Below are 17,371 nucleotides of genomic sequence, written 5' to 3'. Positions count from 1 at the left end.
TCTCCCCATGTCCTCCATGCTATTTGCTTTGCTCCACAAATAAGTGAAACGATATGATATTTGACTCTCTCTGCTTGACTTATTTCACTCAGCAAAATCTCTTCCAGTCCCATCCATGTTGCTACAAAAGTTGGGTATTCGTCCTTTCTGATGGAGGCATAATACTCCATAGTGTATATGGACCACATCTTCCTTATCCATTCGTCTGTTGAAGGGCATCTTGGTTCTTTCCACAGTTTGGCGACCATGGCCATTGCTACTATAAACATTGGGGACAGATGGCCCTTCTTTTCACTACATCTGTATATTTGGGGTAAATACCCAGTAGTGCAATAGCAGGGTCATAGGGAAGTTCTGTTTTTAATTTCTTGAGGAATCTCCACACTGTTCTCCAAAGAGGCTGCACCAACTTGCATTCCCACCAACAGTGGAAGAGGGTTCCCCTTTCTCCACATCCCCTCCAACACATGTTGTTCCCTGTCTTGCTAATTTTGGCCATTCTAACTGGTGTAAGGGGATATCTCAATGTGGTTTTAATTTGAATCTCCCTGAGGGCCAGTGATGATGAACATTTTTTCATGTGTCTGATAGCCATTTGTAAGTCTTCATTGGAGAAGTGTCTGTTCATATCTTTTTAATGTGCTGTTGGATCCTGTTTGCTAGGATCTTGCTGAGAATCTTAGCATCCGTATTCATCAGGGATATTGGTCTGAAATTCTCCTTTTTGGTAGGGTCTTTGCCTGATTTGGGGATCAGGGTAATGCTGGCTTCATAGAAAGAGTCTGGAAGTTTTCCTTCTGCTTCAATTTTATGAAACAGCTGCAGGAGAAAAGGTGTTATTTCTTCTTTGAAAGTTTGGTAGAATTCCCCAGGGAATCCGTCAGGTCCTGGGCTCTTGTTTTTTGGGAGGTTTTTGATCACCGCTTCAATCTCGTTACTAGATATGTCTATTCAGGTTGTTGATTTCTTCCTGGTTCAATTTTGGGAGTTTATAGTTTTCCAAGAATGCATCCATTTCATCTAGGTTGCTAAGCTAATGGGCATATAACTGTTGATAATAACTTCTGATGATTGTTTCTACTTCCTTGGTGCTGTGATCTCTCCCTTTTCATTCATAATTTTATTAATTTGGGCTTTCTTTTCTTTTGGATTAGTGCAGCCAGTGGTTTATCTATCTTATTGATTGTTTCAAAAAGCCAGCTTCTAGTTTCATTGATATGTTCTATTGTATCTCTGGTTTCTACCTCAATGATCTCAGCTCTAATCTTGATTATTTCCCTTCTTATGTGTGGAGCTGGTTTGATTTGTTGTTGATTCTCCAGTTCTTTAAGGTGTAGAGACAGCTGCTGTGTTCTGGATTTTTCAATTTTTTTTTAAAGATTTTATTTATTTATGTGACAGACAGAGATCACAAATAGGCAGAGAGGCAGGCAGAGAGAGAGGAGGAAGCAGGCTCCCCTCTGAGCAGAGAGCCCAATGTGGGGCTCGATCCCAGGACCCTGAGATCATGACCTGAGCTGAAGGCAGGGGCTTTAAACCACTGAGCCACCCAGGCGCCCCTGGATTTTTCAATTTTTTGAGGGAGGCTTCGATGGCTATATATTTCCCCCTTAGGACCGCCTTTGCTGTATCCCATAGGTTTTGGACCGAAGTGTCTTCATTCTCATTGGTTTCCATGAATTGTTTCAGTTCTTCTTTGATCTCCTGGTTGATCCAAGCATTCTTTTTTTTTTAAGATTTTTATTTATTTATTTGACAGAGAGAGAGAGAGAGAAATCAGTAGTAGGCAGAGGGTGGGGGGAGGAGGAAGTAGGCTCCCTGCTGAGCAGAGAGCCCGATGTGGGGTTCGATCCCAGGAGCCCGGGATCATGACCTGAGCCAAAGGCAGAGGCTTAACCCACTGAGCCACACAGGTGCCCCAATCCAATCATTCTTAAGCAAGGTGGTCTTTAGCTTCCAGGCGTTTGAGTTCCTTCGGAACTTTTCCTTGTCATTGAGCTCCAGTTTCAAAGCATTGTGATCTGAGAATATGTAGGGAATCATCTCAGTCTTTTGGTATGGGTTGAGTCCTGATTTGTGACCCAGTATGTGATCTATTCTTGAGAAGGTTCCATGTGTACTTGAGAAGAATGAGTATTCTGTTGTTTTAGGGTCGAATGTTCTGTATATATCTGAGGTCCATCTGGTCCAATGTGCCATTAATGCTCTTGTTTCTTTATTGATTTTCTTTTTTTTTCTTTTTTTTTTAAGATTTTATTTATTTATTTGACAGACAGAGATCACAAGTAGGCAGAGAGGCAGGCAGAGAGAGAGAGAGAGAGAAGCAGGCTCCCTGCTGAGCAGAGAGCCCGACGTGGGGCTCGATCCCAGGACTCTGGGATCATGACCTGAGCCGAAGGCAGAGGCTTTAACCCACTGAGCCACCCAGGCGCCCCTCTTTATTGATTTTCTGCTTTGATGATCTGTCTATTTCTGAGAGAGACGTGCTAAGATCTCCTACTATTAGTGTATTCATATCAATATGATTTTTCATCTTGATTAACAGTTTTCTTATGTAATTGGCCGCTCCCATATTGGGGCATAGATATTTACAATTGTTAGATAATCTTGGTGGATAGTCCCTTTAAGGATTATGTAGTGTCCTTCTGTATCTCTGACTATAGTCTTTAGTTTAAAGTCTAATTTATCTGATATGAGAATCGCTACCCCAGCCTTCTTTTGAGGCCCATTGGCATGAAAAATGCTTCTCCATCCCTTCACTTTCAGTCTGGGTGTATCTTTAGTTTCCAAATAGGTCTCTTGTAGACAACATACGGATGGGTCCTGTCATTTTATCCAATCTGCAACCCTGTGCTGTTCTATGGGAGCATTTAGGCCATTCACATTGAGAGTGATTATTGATAGGTTTTTATTGACATCGTGTTACCTTTGAAGTCTTTCTTTCTGTAGATTGTTTCTATATTTCTGTTCAATGCTATTCTTAGGATTTTTCCTCTTTTATAGAATCCCCCTTCATATTTCCTGCAGTGTCAGCTTGGTGGTTGCATAGTCTTTTAAGCCTTGCTGGTCTTGGAAACTCTTTATCTATGAAACACATCTTCTTTATCCATTCCTCTGTTGAAGGTTATCTCAGCTCCTTCCACAATTTGGCTATTGTGGACATTGCTGCTATAAGCATTGAGGTGCATGTGCCCCTTCTTTTCCCTGTATCTCTATCATTGGGGTAAATACCCAGTAGTGCAATTGCTGGGTCATAGGGTAGCTCTATTTTTAACTTTCTGAGGAACCTCCATATTGTTTTCCAAAATGGCTGTACTAGCTTGCATTCCCACCAACAGTGTAAGAGGAACCCTCTTTCTCCACATCCTCATCAACATTTGTTGCTTCCAGCCTTGTTAATTTTTGCCATTCTAACTGATGTAAGGTGGTATCTCAGTGTGGTTCTGATTTGCATTTCCCTGATGGCTAAAGATGTTGAACATTTTTTTCATGTGTCTGTTAGTCATTTGTATGTCTTTTTAGAGAAGTGTCTGTTCATGTCTTCTGCCCACTTTTTGACTGGATTATTTGTTTTTTGGGGTGTTGAGTTTGAGAAGTTTTTTTATAGATGTGGCTTCACTCATATGTGGAACATAAAGAATAGCATGGAGGATATTAGGGAAAAGAAGGGAGAACTGAACGGGGGAATCAGAGGAGGAGATAAACCATGAGAGACTACAGTGTGAGGGTTTCAGAGGAGTGGGGGGTTGGGAGGATGGGGTAGCCTGGTGACAGGTATTAAGGAGGGCATGTGCTCTAATGAGCATTGAGTGTTATATGAAAATAATGAATCCTGGAACACTACATCAAAAACTAATGATGTACTGTATGGTGACTAACATAACATAATAAAAAAAAACGTTGGAGGCGGGTTGTGAGGAGTTATTGCTTAATTGCTATACAGTTTCTGTTTGTGATAATGAAAAAGTTTTGTAAATAAATAGTGGCGATGTTTGCTCAACACTGTGAATGTAATTAATGCCACAAAACTGTATGCTTAAAAATGGCTAAAATGGCAATTTTATGTTGTATATACTCTATGACAATAAAAATGTTTTAAAGGAAAAAAAAACCTGTCATTTTCTACAGATCCTTGCAGCTCTTTTCTAACTGTTAGACAGAATGTTGCCCAATTTAAAAGGATTTTTGTGAAAATTAGCTCTTAAAATTTTTAATATGCCACAGTTTATGTTTTAGCAGTACATGTACCTATCATGGAATGTAAAATTGTGAGTGCAAGTATAGACTGATCAATCTGTAAAATCAATTTAGAATGTATACTCACTACAATGGTACTTGCTGAGCATTCTTATTCTACAATTTTGCTAATTTCTAATGTTTGTTTTTATTTGAAAAAGTATGTGAACGATTGCTAAATGTAACTGGCAATTAATTATTTGTACCATGATTAAAACTATATGAGAATTTGTGCATCAAAAAAAGTACATGATAAATATATGAATATGGAACTATAGCTCGATTTTGCTGTGGCTAACACTGTGTCATATGTTTTGGACTTTTGGGATTATCTTTACAGCACTCATTCATTCTACAAATATTTATGTCAGTCATTGTGCTGGATATTAGATTGCTAGAGATCCAAGAGAAAAAAATCTTGTGAAAAAAAAATAGATTGAGGAATGCTACAGCATGTACTACCTACCTGAGAATTCTATAAATGAAATTTTCCCAGATGACAACTAGGTTTGATCTAGAGAAGACTAGTCTTTCATTTCTGATTGACTTGACTGGTTATTTGTATTTGAAAGGGTCTCCAGTGTGAGCTAATGGGAGACATATTATGAAAGTAAATTGATAGTCTCAATATATCAAAATAGAAGGCAAGGGATATGTGAAGAACAAGAGAAAAAGAAAAAGATAGAGAGGTAAAGACCAGCCATAAACACTAATGTCTATAATATAGTAGACATTCAATCAACACTGGATGAATCAATGGATGAAATGTCATTAACTGGGTGCCTGGGTGGCTCAGTGGGTTAAGCCGCTGCCTTCGGCTCAGGTCATGATCTCAGGGTCTTGGGATCGAGTCCCGCATCGGGCTCTCTGCTCAGCAGGGAGCCTGCTTCCTCCTCTCTCTCTGCCTGCCTCTCTGCCTACTTGTGATCTCTCTCTGTCAAATAAATAATAAATAAAATCTTAAAAAAAAAAAAGAAATGTCATTAACTGTAAGACTGGTCTAAGGAAAGTAGAAAGGGGTTCACAAGCCAAGACAGGAGGAGGCAGAAGATAAGCAATAAGATTAGGAACAAAATGAGAATCAGTGGAGTTCAGACAGAGGAAATGAAGCATATATACTCTCTATCAGAAAAAAGAATATATCTACATTATCCCAAAGTTAATATATTCTTCTTATATGCTTCAGATAAATGGTACAAAGACTGGTTCAAGAAGCAGAATGGTTCTTCATAAGGAAACACTGTGATTTCTATTTTCCAATTGCCTATACTGTCAGGTGGATATCAACAGAACCCTGGATCTGGGATATTCCAGAGTTTATTCTGAGGGGAAAATGGAGGACTATATCCATGAACTATATGGCAGCTGCTAGACTCTATGCTTCATGAGGAATGAGATTTTTGTCTGTTTTTTTACTAATATACACCTACCACCTGATACAGTGCCTGGCATATAGGAAACAAGGAAAACTGCCATCTCCTAGAAGCTGCAAAAGGCAAAGGAACAGATTCTCCTTTAGATCCTCCAGCGTGAATGCAACCCCACCAATAACCTTGATTTTAACTCCCTAACACTGATTTGTTACAGTAGCGATAGGACATTAATGCAAAATGTTCCCCGGTTCCTTATTCATAGTGAGATAGCAGATAGACTATCCAGATTAGAAACCCAGCAGCAGGGAGCAGGTGCAGTAAGGAGGCTACCAGATTTACATGTCAACAATTTAACTTTTTTTGTAAGTTAAGATACTTCTGACACAAATATTTCTATCCCCCTTTTTACACATTGACAAGAATGCTAGAAAAGGGCAATACGTTCGTTGGGAACTAAAGATGAATTTGGTATCTGTTTTTTTAGTTTTTAAGAAAACAATCGATAAAGAACAAATATTCAGACCACAAACTTTATTTCTAGCTTCAAAACTGGAGGCAAATAAATAATTTTAAAAAGGACAACATTAAATTACTATTTACCAATTATTCCAGCCTCTTGTAGTACTGTGCTACATGTGTAGCACACATGATCTGAGAATACTCAAAGTACCTATCTAGGTTACCAAGTATAATTGTGATTAATGTGCTGAAACTATATAAGTTTTTAAATACATGCACGTGTGCACATATACACACACCTGACCTTGGGAATAAAAATGCTTTGATATGTATTGAAAAGTAAAGTTCCCCACTATACTTGAGTATAAAAAAAGTGATTAACCTACAGAATTGCTTTACAGATAAATGCATAGAGTTCAAGTTTTACAGCTCCTAAAGTGGAGTGTGATATGGTTTTGTTTTACTTGCTAGGGGTATTATTTCACTGTTACTCAAAGAACTCATATTTGAAGTTGCTTCTTTTTGATACATATTTATTATCTATTTGTCTAGATATATGTGTTTTTTTTAAAGATTTATTTATTTATTTGACAGACAGAGATCACAATTAGACAGAGAGGCAAGCAGAGAGAGAGAGAGAGAGAGAGAGAGAGGAGGAAGCAGGCTCCCTGCTGAGCAGAGAGCCCGATGCGGGGCTCGATCCCAGGACCCTGGGATCATGACCTGAGCTGAAGGCAGAGGCTTTAATCCACTGAGCCACCCAGGGCCCCGATATATGTGAGTTTAATACTAAACTTAATTCTTCAGATGCTGAACACTTAAGTATGAGGGATTTTTTTTAAAAGTCTATTCTCATCTCTACTCTAACTGTCTACATATGATTACATTAGGTGCTCCATTTGGTTTCTGAAAATTAAATGTATTTTCTGTTAATAGTGTAAAGATAAAAGGAGAAATTTTAAAACCTAAATAAGTAACATCTTACCAATGGTTTGTTACTTTACTCACTATATTCGTTTCTCCTCTGTTTAGTTCAGTAAATAATGATTTTCTGTGGATGGCTTCCTAGCTAGAATCAACTTCATAAAGGACACATGTCAATACATTTAGTCTCCCTGCTCTATCTCACCCCTCTGTTTCAGTCATTGTGAAATACTCTCTAGAGCACAAGATTTTAGAGTTCCAGTGAAGGAACAGTTACTGAGTACCTGCAATGTGCTAGGTACACTGGTATTGTCACGAGCATGATTATAATTATTAACATTATAATATAAATATATGTAATTATTATAAGAGGCATTATCATTAATAAGATGACAATGACTTGATAAGAGGTGGAGAAGCAGAACACTTAGATGCAGTACCAAGCTGTTTCTGAGGTAATCAGATTAGCTTCTCTGTGACTTTAGTGGTTTATGATGAATTAAGCATGAGTGAAGATGCTTCCCATCAGTTTGTAGGATATGTTAACATAAAGCATAATGCAACAATCTTGGGTGGGGGAGAAATGTGACTAACCCAATGGTGGACTGAATGAAAAATAATTATTTATTGTGGATGTGTTTCCCCCTCCCACTGACTTAGCAGTCTGTGTTGCATTTTATTTGCCAAAAAGACAGATTTTCAGGTGGGGAAAAAATGGAAGTCTTTAGTAAACAACAGAAAAAAGCCCACAGTCATGTGTTGTAGGAATCACTATAAAGAAAGTAGTCTAAAGGTTGTTGAAGTTAAAAAAACAATACTAGAAGTGTACTTTTGATGGGCATAGAGCACAAGACTTAAGGAAAAAAGAGAGGAAAACATGCTGTGCTAGTAAAAGGAGAGGAATGTTCTTTCTCCCAGAATAAATCATGATGAGTCTATACAAAGCCAAAGCAGTCAGCCCCTAATGGTGTGAGAATAGATCAGGGAAGGGTGAAAAGAAGCAAGACAACTTTGAGGATCCCATGAGAATCCCCGGAAGATAGAATATAAAAGAAGCTTAGAAGGGAGATCACTCCACACAAAGATAAATTGTAAGTTAGCAGAAAGTCAGTCTATCCTACAGAATGTAAACTCCACAAAGGTAGGAAATGCTAGTGGTATGTTCACTCTAATCTATACCCTTGAGCAAAATGCCTGACCCTTAGTAGATTCATTTGCTAAATGAATAAGGATCATCAAATCTAGAATTGGAATTGGGGAAAGAATCAGGGATTACTACTTTTATGCAGAAATATGTAAAACAGGCACTGTTTTATATTGTATGTATAAATATTTATATCCAGAAATTCTTGGGCTACTTTTCAGATATTCATGTAAGTAATATTTGGAGCTGGATGTTGAATAGATGCAATATGCCAACCCTGCCACTTTCTATGATACATGAATCAAATCATATTGCCATGTATGATTTGAAGGAACCATTTCAGTCCTATTGAAGCCTGTAAGAGAATCAGTAGGATGCCGAGCATGGCACATGTTTCAGCTTATTATATATTAGGTAGAAGAACAAAATTAACTAAACAGTTAATGAGTCCAATAATTTTTCAGAAACTAAATATTCTGGGCCATGCTCTAAGCCCTTTCCCAAAAAAAGTGTCCTATAGCTTATAAAATGTGCTGTAAAAGGCCAGGAATAGGACAATGTGAATTTTTAAGTCAAGAATATAAAGTGATAAAAGCAAGCAATGCTGAGGCAATAATAATGTACTCTATAATACAAAAACTCTACATTCTGCTATTACTACATGTTGTTGCATCCTCATGTACTAACAGGGTTATGTTGTCAGGCCTACAGGGTTATGAAAATTAAGCTATGCATCACAGAAGAGACCAAATATATGTGCTTTATTCAAACTGCAGCTCTCCACACTGAGTTTGTTTTCTGATGCTTTATGAAAACTGAGATTATCAGTTCACTACCATTCACAAAAGGAAGAACAACAGGTTTGCAGAAAGATTAAAAACAATTAAGTTTAGTTCTGGACATGTCAAATATATGTATCTGTGAAACATGTATATACAGACAGAGACTATGACAAAGACAATTCCAATTCTGATTCCTTCAGCCTTTGGAGATTAACATCTCTGCCATGCCATGATGATTTAACAGACTATGCTATACAGATATGATCACTCTATGTTTAGTAAGCACAGGTTCAGTGAGAAACTGGAGACACTGAGTTTAGAACTCAGGAAATGATGTCTAGACTAGAGATTTTTGGGTGCTGTTAGCATAGAAGTGCTAGTAAAACCCTGCAGAAGGACTTTATGCCAGGCCATGTTGGAATAACTGGCACTAGACTTGCTCTCCTGTTGTGACAATAAGAACACTGGACAAAATGTAAGTAAGAAAGAGCTATTTGTAGTCACTGAACAATGGACAGCATAGGACTATGACTCTGAAAAAAGGGGAAACAAATAAAATAAGTCCTACCATTGTCACACCTTGCTACCTAAAAGCACTTTCTGAATAGTAGCATCAGGAATAAGAACTCAAAGCTGAGCATGGAAGTCTTGCTCAGGTGGAAGAGAAAAAGCCTGGAGTTCAGAGAGGCTGTGGAAGCTAGAATTTGCAGGGCATTATGCCAGAAAAGAGGGAGCTATACAGAGAAAGAACAACAACAACAAAAAATTCCGTGGATCTCCTTGAGTCTGTCCATTGAATACTAAGCTATGAGTGGCCAAGATAAAACTCTATGAGGCTAGGGGCACCTAGGTGGCTCAGTCAGTTAAGCATCCAACTCTTCATTTTGACTCAGGTCATGATCTCAGGGTCATGGGATCAAGCCCTGCATTGGGCTTTGCACTCAGTATGGAGTCTGCTTGAGATTCATTCCCTCTCCCTCTGCCTCCCTCTCTGTTGCTCCCCTGGCTTGTGAATTCTCTCTCTCTCTCTCTCTCCCCCTCAAATAAATAAATAATCTTTAAAAAAAAAGTCTACAAGGTTAGCCAATGGACAGATCAAGGAATTTTAAGCTGAATAATTCCAAGAAGTGATGCAGAGCTGGCAGATGTTTAAGTTCCAAACAATAAGAATGAAGAGACAAAAGAAGACAGACTTCAGTAGTAGGGCTAACCTAGCCAGTAAAAGATACCTTATTTTGGTCCTGACAAGCTTAAAAAGAAGCATCAAATGGATAGCTGATCTACAAATAACTACCTAAAAAACAAATTTCAATACTCTTTAATAGAAGTCAACAAAATAGACATGTAATACCCATGATTTTCAGAATCCTATAAAAATTGCTAGACATACTCTTAAGAGGGCAGTATATACCAATGTAGACCTACTTCAAGAAGCAAGAAAAATCTCAAACATACAAACTAACCTTACACCTAAAGGAGCTAGAAAAAGGCATAAATGAAGCCTAAAGCCAGTAGAAGAAGGAAAATAAAAAAATTAGTGCAGAAGAAATGATGCAGAAACAAAACAAACCAATAGAACAGAACAATGAAACCAGTAGCTGGTTCTTTGAAAAAAATTAATGAAGTTGATAAACTCCTAGCCAGGCTTATTAAAAAGAAGAGAAGAATGACCGAAATAAATAAAATCACAAATGAGAAAGAATAAATAACAACCAATACCACAGAAAGATAATTATAAGAGAATATTATGAAAAAAAATGCCAACAAATTGGACAACCTTGAAGAAGTAGATAAATTTCCAGAAACATATAAATTACCAGAACTGAAACAGAAAGAAATAGAAAACTTGAACAGACTGAAAACCACTAAAAAATTGAATCAGCAATAAAAAAATCTCCCAACAAACAGAAGTCCAGAGCCAGATAGCTTCACAAGGAAATTCCAGCAAACATTTAAAGAAGAGTTAATACCTATTCTTCTCAAACTATTCCAAAAACTAGAAGAGGAAGAAGACTTCCAAATTCATCCTTGAGGCCAGCATTTTCCTGATACCAAAAGCAGATAAAGATTCCACTTAAAAAGAGAACTACAGGTAAATATCCTTGATGAACATGGATGTAAAAATTCTCAACAAGATACTATCAAATTGAATCCTTAACAGTACATTAAAAGAATCATTTGGCATGATCAAGTGGAATTTATTCCTGGGGTGCAAGTGCTTCAAAATTTGCAGATTAATCAATGTGACAAACCAGATTAATAAGACAAAGGAAAGAACCATATGATCCTTTCAGTAGATGAAGAAAATGCATTTGACAAAGTACAATATCCACTCATGATAACAATCCTAAAAAAGGTAGGATTAGAGGAAATACCTAAGCAATGTAAAGGCCATATATGAAAAACCCACAGCTAATATAATTCTCAGTAAGGAAAACCCGAGAGCTTTTCTTCTATAGTGAGAAACAACAGGGGATGCCCACTCTCACCACTGACACTTAACATAGTACTGGAAATCTTAGCCACAGCAATCAGACAAGAAAAAAAAAATTTAAAAAGCATCCAAATTGGCAAGGAAGAAGTCAAATGTTCACTACCTGCCAATGACATGATGCTATATTTAGAAACCCTGAAAGACTACACCAAAAATTTGCTAAAAACAATAAATGAATTCAGTAAAGTTGTAGGATACAAAACCAATGTAGAGAAATCTGCTGTGTTTCTATATACCAATAGGGAAGCAGGAGGAAGAGAATTCAAGGACTCGATCCCATTTACAATTCTACCAAAAAGCATAACATACCTAGGAAGAAGCCTAACTGAAAAGATAAATGATACGTACTCTGAAAACTATAAAACACTGATGAAAGACATTGAAAATGACACAAAGAAATGGGAAAAGATCCCATGCTCATGGATTGGAAGAGGAAATATTATGAAAATGACTATAGTATCCAAAGCAGCCCCTATCAAATTAACAACATCATTTTTCACACAGCTAGAACAAACAATCTTAAAATTTGTATGGGACCACAAATGACCCCAAATGGCCAAAGCAATCTTGAAAAGCAAAGCTGAATTCATCACAATTCTGGACTTCAAATTATATTACAAAGCTGTAGTGATCAAGACAGCATAGTACTGGCACAGAAAAGGACACATAGATCAATGGAACAGAATGGAAAACTTGGAAATGTACCCACAATTGTATGGTTAGTTAATCTTCAATAAAGCAGGAAAGAATATAAATGGAAAAAGACTGTCTTCAAAAAATGATATTGGGAAAACTGGTAATCTACATGCAAAATATTAAAAGCAAAAATAAACTACTGGGACTTCATCAAAATAAAAAGCTTCTGCACAGCAAAGGAAACGATCAATAAAACTAACAGACAGCCTACGGAATGGGAGAAGATATTTGCAAATGACACATTGATAAAGGGTTAGTATCCAAAATTTATAAAGAACTTATAAAACTGAACATTTAAAAAAAATGGGAACACATGGCTAGACATTTTTTTCCCAGGAAGACAAATAGATGGCCAAAAGACACATGAAAAAATGCTCAATATCACTAGTCATCAGGGAAATACAAATCAGAACTATTATGAGATACCACTTCATACTAGTTGGAATGGCTAAAATTACAACACAAGAAACAACAGGTGTTGACGAGGATGTGGAAATGGGGAACCCTCTTACAGTGTTGGTGGGAAGGCAAAGTGGTGCAACCACTCTGGAAAACTATACGGAGGTTCCTCAAAAAAGTTGAAAACAGAACTACCCTATAATCTAGGAATTGTGCTACTGGGTATTCACTCAAAGAATATAAAAATACTAATTCAAAGGATAAATGCACCCCAGTGTTTATAGCAGCACTTGAATATACGTCAAAATATGGAAAGAGCCCAAATGTCCATCAACTGACGCATGGATAAAGAAGATGTGGTATATACACAATGGAATATTACACAGCCATCAAAAGGAATGAACTCTTCCCATTTGTAATGGCGTGGTTGGAGCTAGAGAGTACTACACTAAGCCAAGTCAGTCAGAGAAAGACAAACACCATATGACTTCACTCATTTGTGCAATTTAAGAAGCCAAACAAGTGAGCATGGGGGGAAAAAGAGAGAGGTAAACCAAGAACAGACACTTAACTGTAGAGAACAAAGTGATAGCTATCAGAGGAAAGTTGGGTAGGGATAGGTTAAATAGGTGATGGGGATTAAGCATTGCATTTGATGAACAACTGATGTTGTATGGAAGTATTGAATCACTATATTATACATGTGAAACTACTATCACACTGTATGTTAATGAACTGAAATTTAAATAATTTAAATAAAAACTTTAAAAATTACTTGACATGTAAAAAGTGAAAAAATGTCATGCATAACCAGGTTAATATTTCTTCATTGGGAATACATGTAGAGGAAGAAATAAAGGGTGGTAAAGAGGGAATGCTGGAAAATACCCAGCCACGATTTAAAAGATGAGAAGAAAAAGGACCTCAGAAGAGTCACTTGAAAGTTTTAACACAAGATTTTAGAAAAATCACAAGATGTTGAATCACAGAAGTCACATAGGGAGAAAGTTTCAAAAAGGAGGGAGTAGTCAACAAGGAGATCAAGCCAGATAGATTGTGAAAACCGTCCACTGTGAATATCTTCAAAACTTTAAGCAAGACAAACTGTGAGAACTATCTGCTGTGAATATCTGCTGTGATATCTTCTATGCCTGGCAAAAGTAGTTCCAGTGGAGAGGTTGGGGTAGAAGCCAGACTGCAAAGGTTCTCAGGTGTCAATATGATGTGGTAAAGAAGAAATGCTAGTTGTATCAATGCAAGATTGTCTCTGAGCCAGGGTAGGCAAATATGTGTATATTTTTCCTTTGAAAATATTTCTTAAACATTCTATAACCTTTTTTAGCAATGTCTCCTTTCTCTTTTAGTCACATTTATTTTTAATACACAATTTCCAATAAGAATTATGAAATTAAAATTGTTACCAAAAAAGGCATTCAGCAGCTTCTGAACCTGAATGTTGCTGCCCACAGTACGATACAATCCCTCTGTCTTGATCCCTAGGGAAAGAAATTGAGATCAGTTTTGTTTCACAGCTAGAGCTTTCATTTCCCTCAGGGTAAAGAAAGTAGGTACTTACATCCTAGTCAGTTCAAACAGAAAAGTGTCTCCCTATCCTCTCCATGCTCTCCAGCCTTTCCCTGCAATAGGGGAACAGTTTTGAAACCTCTCTCCAAATTATTCTCTCTACACTTTCATTTGGATTATACCAAAATTTCATTAATATGAACAGAAGAGAATATACTCTATAGTAAAAAGAAAAGTATGCTTAGGTGGGTAGCAGCGGGTGGCTGGGAAAAGTGCCACCATCTTGGAAGGGAGCTAGGTTTTAATTGAAAAAGGAGGAAATACCAATCTCCAAGTTGCTTGTGAGCAGTGATATAAAGGAAGAAAGGGATGGACTATGGCATATGTTAAACAGAGAGGCTTGGCTCATATACTACCTGCCTACATTCTAACAATTCTCAGAGAGAGACTAGAGAGTTAGAGTTTTTTAAGGATTTTATTTATTTATTTGGAAGAGAGAGAGATCACAAGTAGGCAGAGAGGCAGCCTGAGAGAGAGGGGGAAGCAGATTCTCTGCTGATCAGAGAGCCTGATTTGGGGCTCAATCCCAGGACCCTGAGATCATGACCTGAGCTGAAGCCAGAGGCTTAACCCACTGAGCCACCCAGGCACCCCTAAACTGATATGTACTGTGGTAGAAATTGAACTCTTATTTATTTATGATGGAATGGTAAGAACACTACTTGAGGAGTGTTCAGTAGTACTTTAGAGTATCTTATAAGATGTTGGAAGCTCTTTCTCTTTATTTATTTTTTTGAAATACAATAGGCTGTACATATTTAATATATACAACTTGGTGAGTTTGGAGATAAGTGAAACCATCACCACAATCTACCCATCACATACCCATCACCTCTAAAGCTTTCCTGTAGCCCTCCTTATTCATTATTTTTTTGTGATAAGAGCTCTTAACATAAGATCTACCGTCTTAGCACATTTTAAAGTCTACAATACAGTATTGTTAACTACAGCTTTATGCTGTACACCATATCTCTAGGACATAATTATCTTGTATAACTTAGAACTTTGTACCATTTGATTAATTAAGCTCTTTCTCTTTAAATGCAGGAAACCACAAATTATCCCAATATACTTGGATACCACTGGCTTGAAATTTGCTAGAATTTTAGAAATTTAGGTCTAGTGTTCCAGGTTTATAAACAGTCTTTATCGCTAAAATGAGTCCTGACCAACAAACAACATCATTGCTAATTTTAAGAAATTTCCCTAGAATAAATTCAGAGTGACCAAATTCAAACACCACCAATACTCTGGTTCATTTCTTACCTTTGGTCTCAATGACATTGATGCACTTCCTAACAAACTTGAACCCCACTTCATTCAGTTCCACTATTTGAAACAAAGGAAAACAGAGTTAGATCCTGCTATAATAAGCTTTACCTACCAAACATTTATTGATCATGCTAGGAGACTGCAGTGAGAGATTAAGGGGTATGGTTTTTCATCACTAATACCCTTAAATAGAAATATTTTTCCCCTTAAAAGAGTTTTTTACTCTTCTACCACAAAACACTGTTACTGATCTCTTTGCATTATGTTTATTTTAGGCATGAGCAACATCAGACATGAAATGTTAGGGTAGAAATGCACATAATTTCTATCATGTTTAGAATAAGAAAGATACAATGTTCTTCTCTATATTACTATTACTACCTATACCATAAACTAAGATGAAGTGACTTCCTTATTTCACTAAGTAGACATACTAAAAAATAGGTATGAATTTTATTCCACACAGAGTCATCAACACATTTGCGTCAGTATTACAGAACATTAACTGATTAGGACAGCAAGCAGTTTGTAATGTCAATAGACCATAAATTTGACTCACTTTCTTCCTGTTTTGTTATGGGGCTGTGGTAGATCTACAAAAGAAGAGAAAGAAAAAGCCAAGGCTATTGTCAATCACTATAGATAAGTGTGGCAAATAATACTAATCTCTTTTCTCAGGTAGTCCATCAAAACCATTGGTGTCCCTGAAGCTTTAATAAGATGAAAAACTGGGCTAAGCAGAATCTTTGCATAGGTCCCCAGAAAACACTTGGATTAACAATCTTTGAAGCAGATTCCAAGTAGCTCACTGCAGCTGAAGGTGTAGCCTACCCATCTTAGAAATTTACTTATGTAAAGCTTGGAGAATTTTTCTGATGGAGCAAGAGAGCATGTGAGAAAAGAAACAGTTTTCTAATAGATACATGGCTAATGGGCATTGGCAGTAAAATGTAAATACTTCCAGTAACAGCCTCCTACTCCAAAGGCTAAGTAATGGGTGTTTCTCTGTAGAAAAGCAAGTGTACAGCTGAAAGACACCCCTGCACTGATCAAGATTTGTCTGAGTCATATTGAAGAACACACTGAGAGCTACATGAGACACCAAAGGGGAGATCCTCAACAAAATCTAGTCCTGGTTCCACCTCTATCTCATTAGGATATCTCGGGCATGTCCTTTTTGTCTCTATACTTTAAGACTCGTATCTCTAAAATGATGAGGATTGGAACAGATATCCCTTCAAGTCCTGATCTTCTTTGACACTTTAAACAAAGGCATGTATACCACATCTAAGATTAGTGAATTGGGGTGTTTAGTAAATCAGCAAGAATAATAATGTGAAACTGCAGGAAGGAAGCCTTCTCTATGGTATTTGTTAGTCGGCTTTAACAATCTCTCCTTTTATTTATTTTTTTTAAAGATTTTATTTATTTATTTGACAGACAGAGATCACAATTAGGCAGAGAGGCAGGCAGAGAGAGAGAAGAAGGGAAGCAGGCTCCCTGCTGAGCAGAGAACACAATGTGGTGCTCAATCCCTGGACCCTGAGATCATGACCTGAGCCAAAGCCAAAGGCTTAACCCACTGAGCTACCCAGGTGCCCCAGCAATCTGTCCTTTTAAAAGAAAATCATCTGCATGTGTGTGTGTATGCCCATGGACAATTCAATGAGGGAGATTTCTGTGCTGACCAGCCCTAGCTGCCACTTTCATTAACAAGCTATTTGCAGAAACACTATCAAAGTCAAGTTGTTAGGGATCAATATTTAGTGAATCCATATGCTGTCATTCTCCACAAAAACCCATCTGTATCCTTCAACCTCTAAAACCTAAAGAGAGAACAAATTTAAAAGAGGGAATCAAGAATAAAATGCCCTGCTGAGCCTCCTACCATCTTCCTAGAGAAACATCAGAGGCATGCAATAGTTAAGCTCCAGGTTTCTGGGAAGGAGGGAGAGACAGGTCATGGACTACTTTCTGTATGCCAGTCCTCACAGTACCACTTCCCTCC

General features: G+C 37.4%; 1 protein-coding gene across 13 annotated transcripts in view; it reads right to left on the bottom strand.

Moving 5' to 3' along the window:
- Positions 1 to 17,371, bottom strand: part of OPHN1 (oligophrenin 1) — a 559,221-nt gene that overhangs the window by 235,799 nt on the left and 306,051 nt on the right. For all 13 annotated transcript variants that reach the window (XM_082716849.1, XM_082716844.1, XM_082716848.1 and 10 more), the window contains 3 exons: positions 15,923 to 15,956; positions 15,358 to 15,420; positions 13,929 to 14,003 (listed from right to left, as the gene is read on the bottom strand). In XM_082716849.1, coding sequence (XP_082572975.1) covers positions 13,929 to 14,003; positions 15,358 to 15,420; positions 15,923 to 15,956 — 172 coding nt within the window. The remainder of the gene's footprint in view (positions 1 to 13,928; positions 14,004 to 15,357; positions 15,421 to 15,922; positions 15,957 to 17,371) is intronic.

Source organism: Mustela nivalis, assembly GCF_964662115.1.
Source record: "Mustela nivalis genome assembly, chromosome: X".
Taxonomy (NCBI): Eukaryota; Metazoa; Chordata; class Mammalia; order Carnivora; family Mustelidae; genus Mustela; species Mustela nivalis.
Note: the sequence above shows the minus strand (reverse complement) of the source record. Positions and strands in the feature narration are given on the sequence as shown.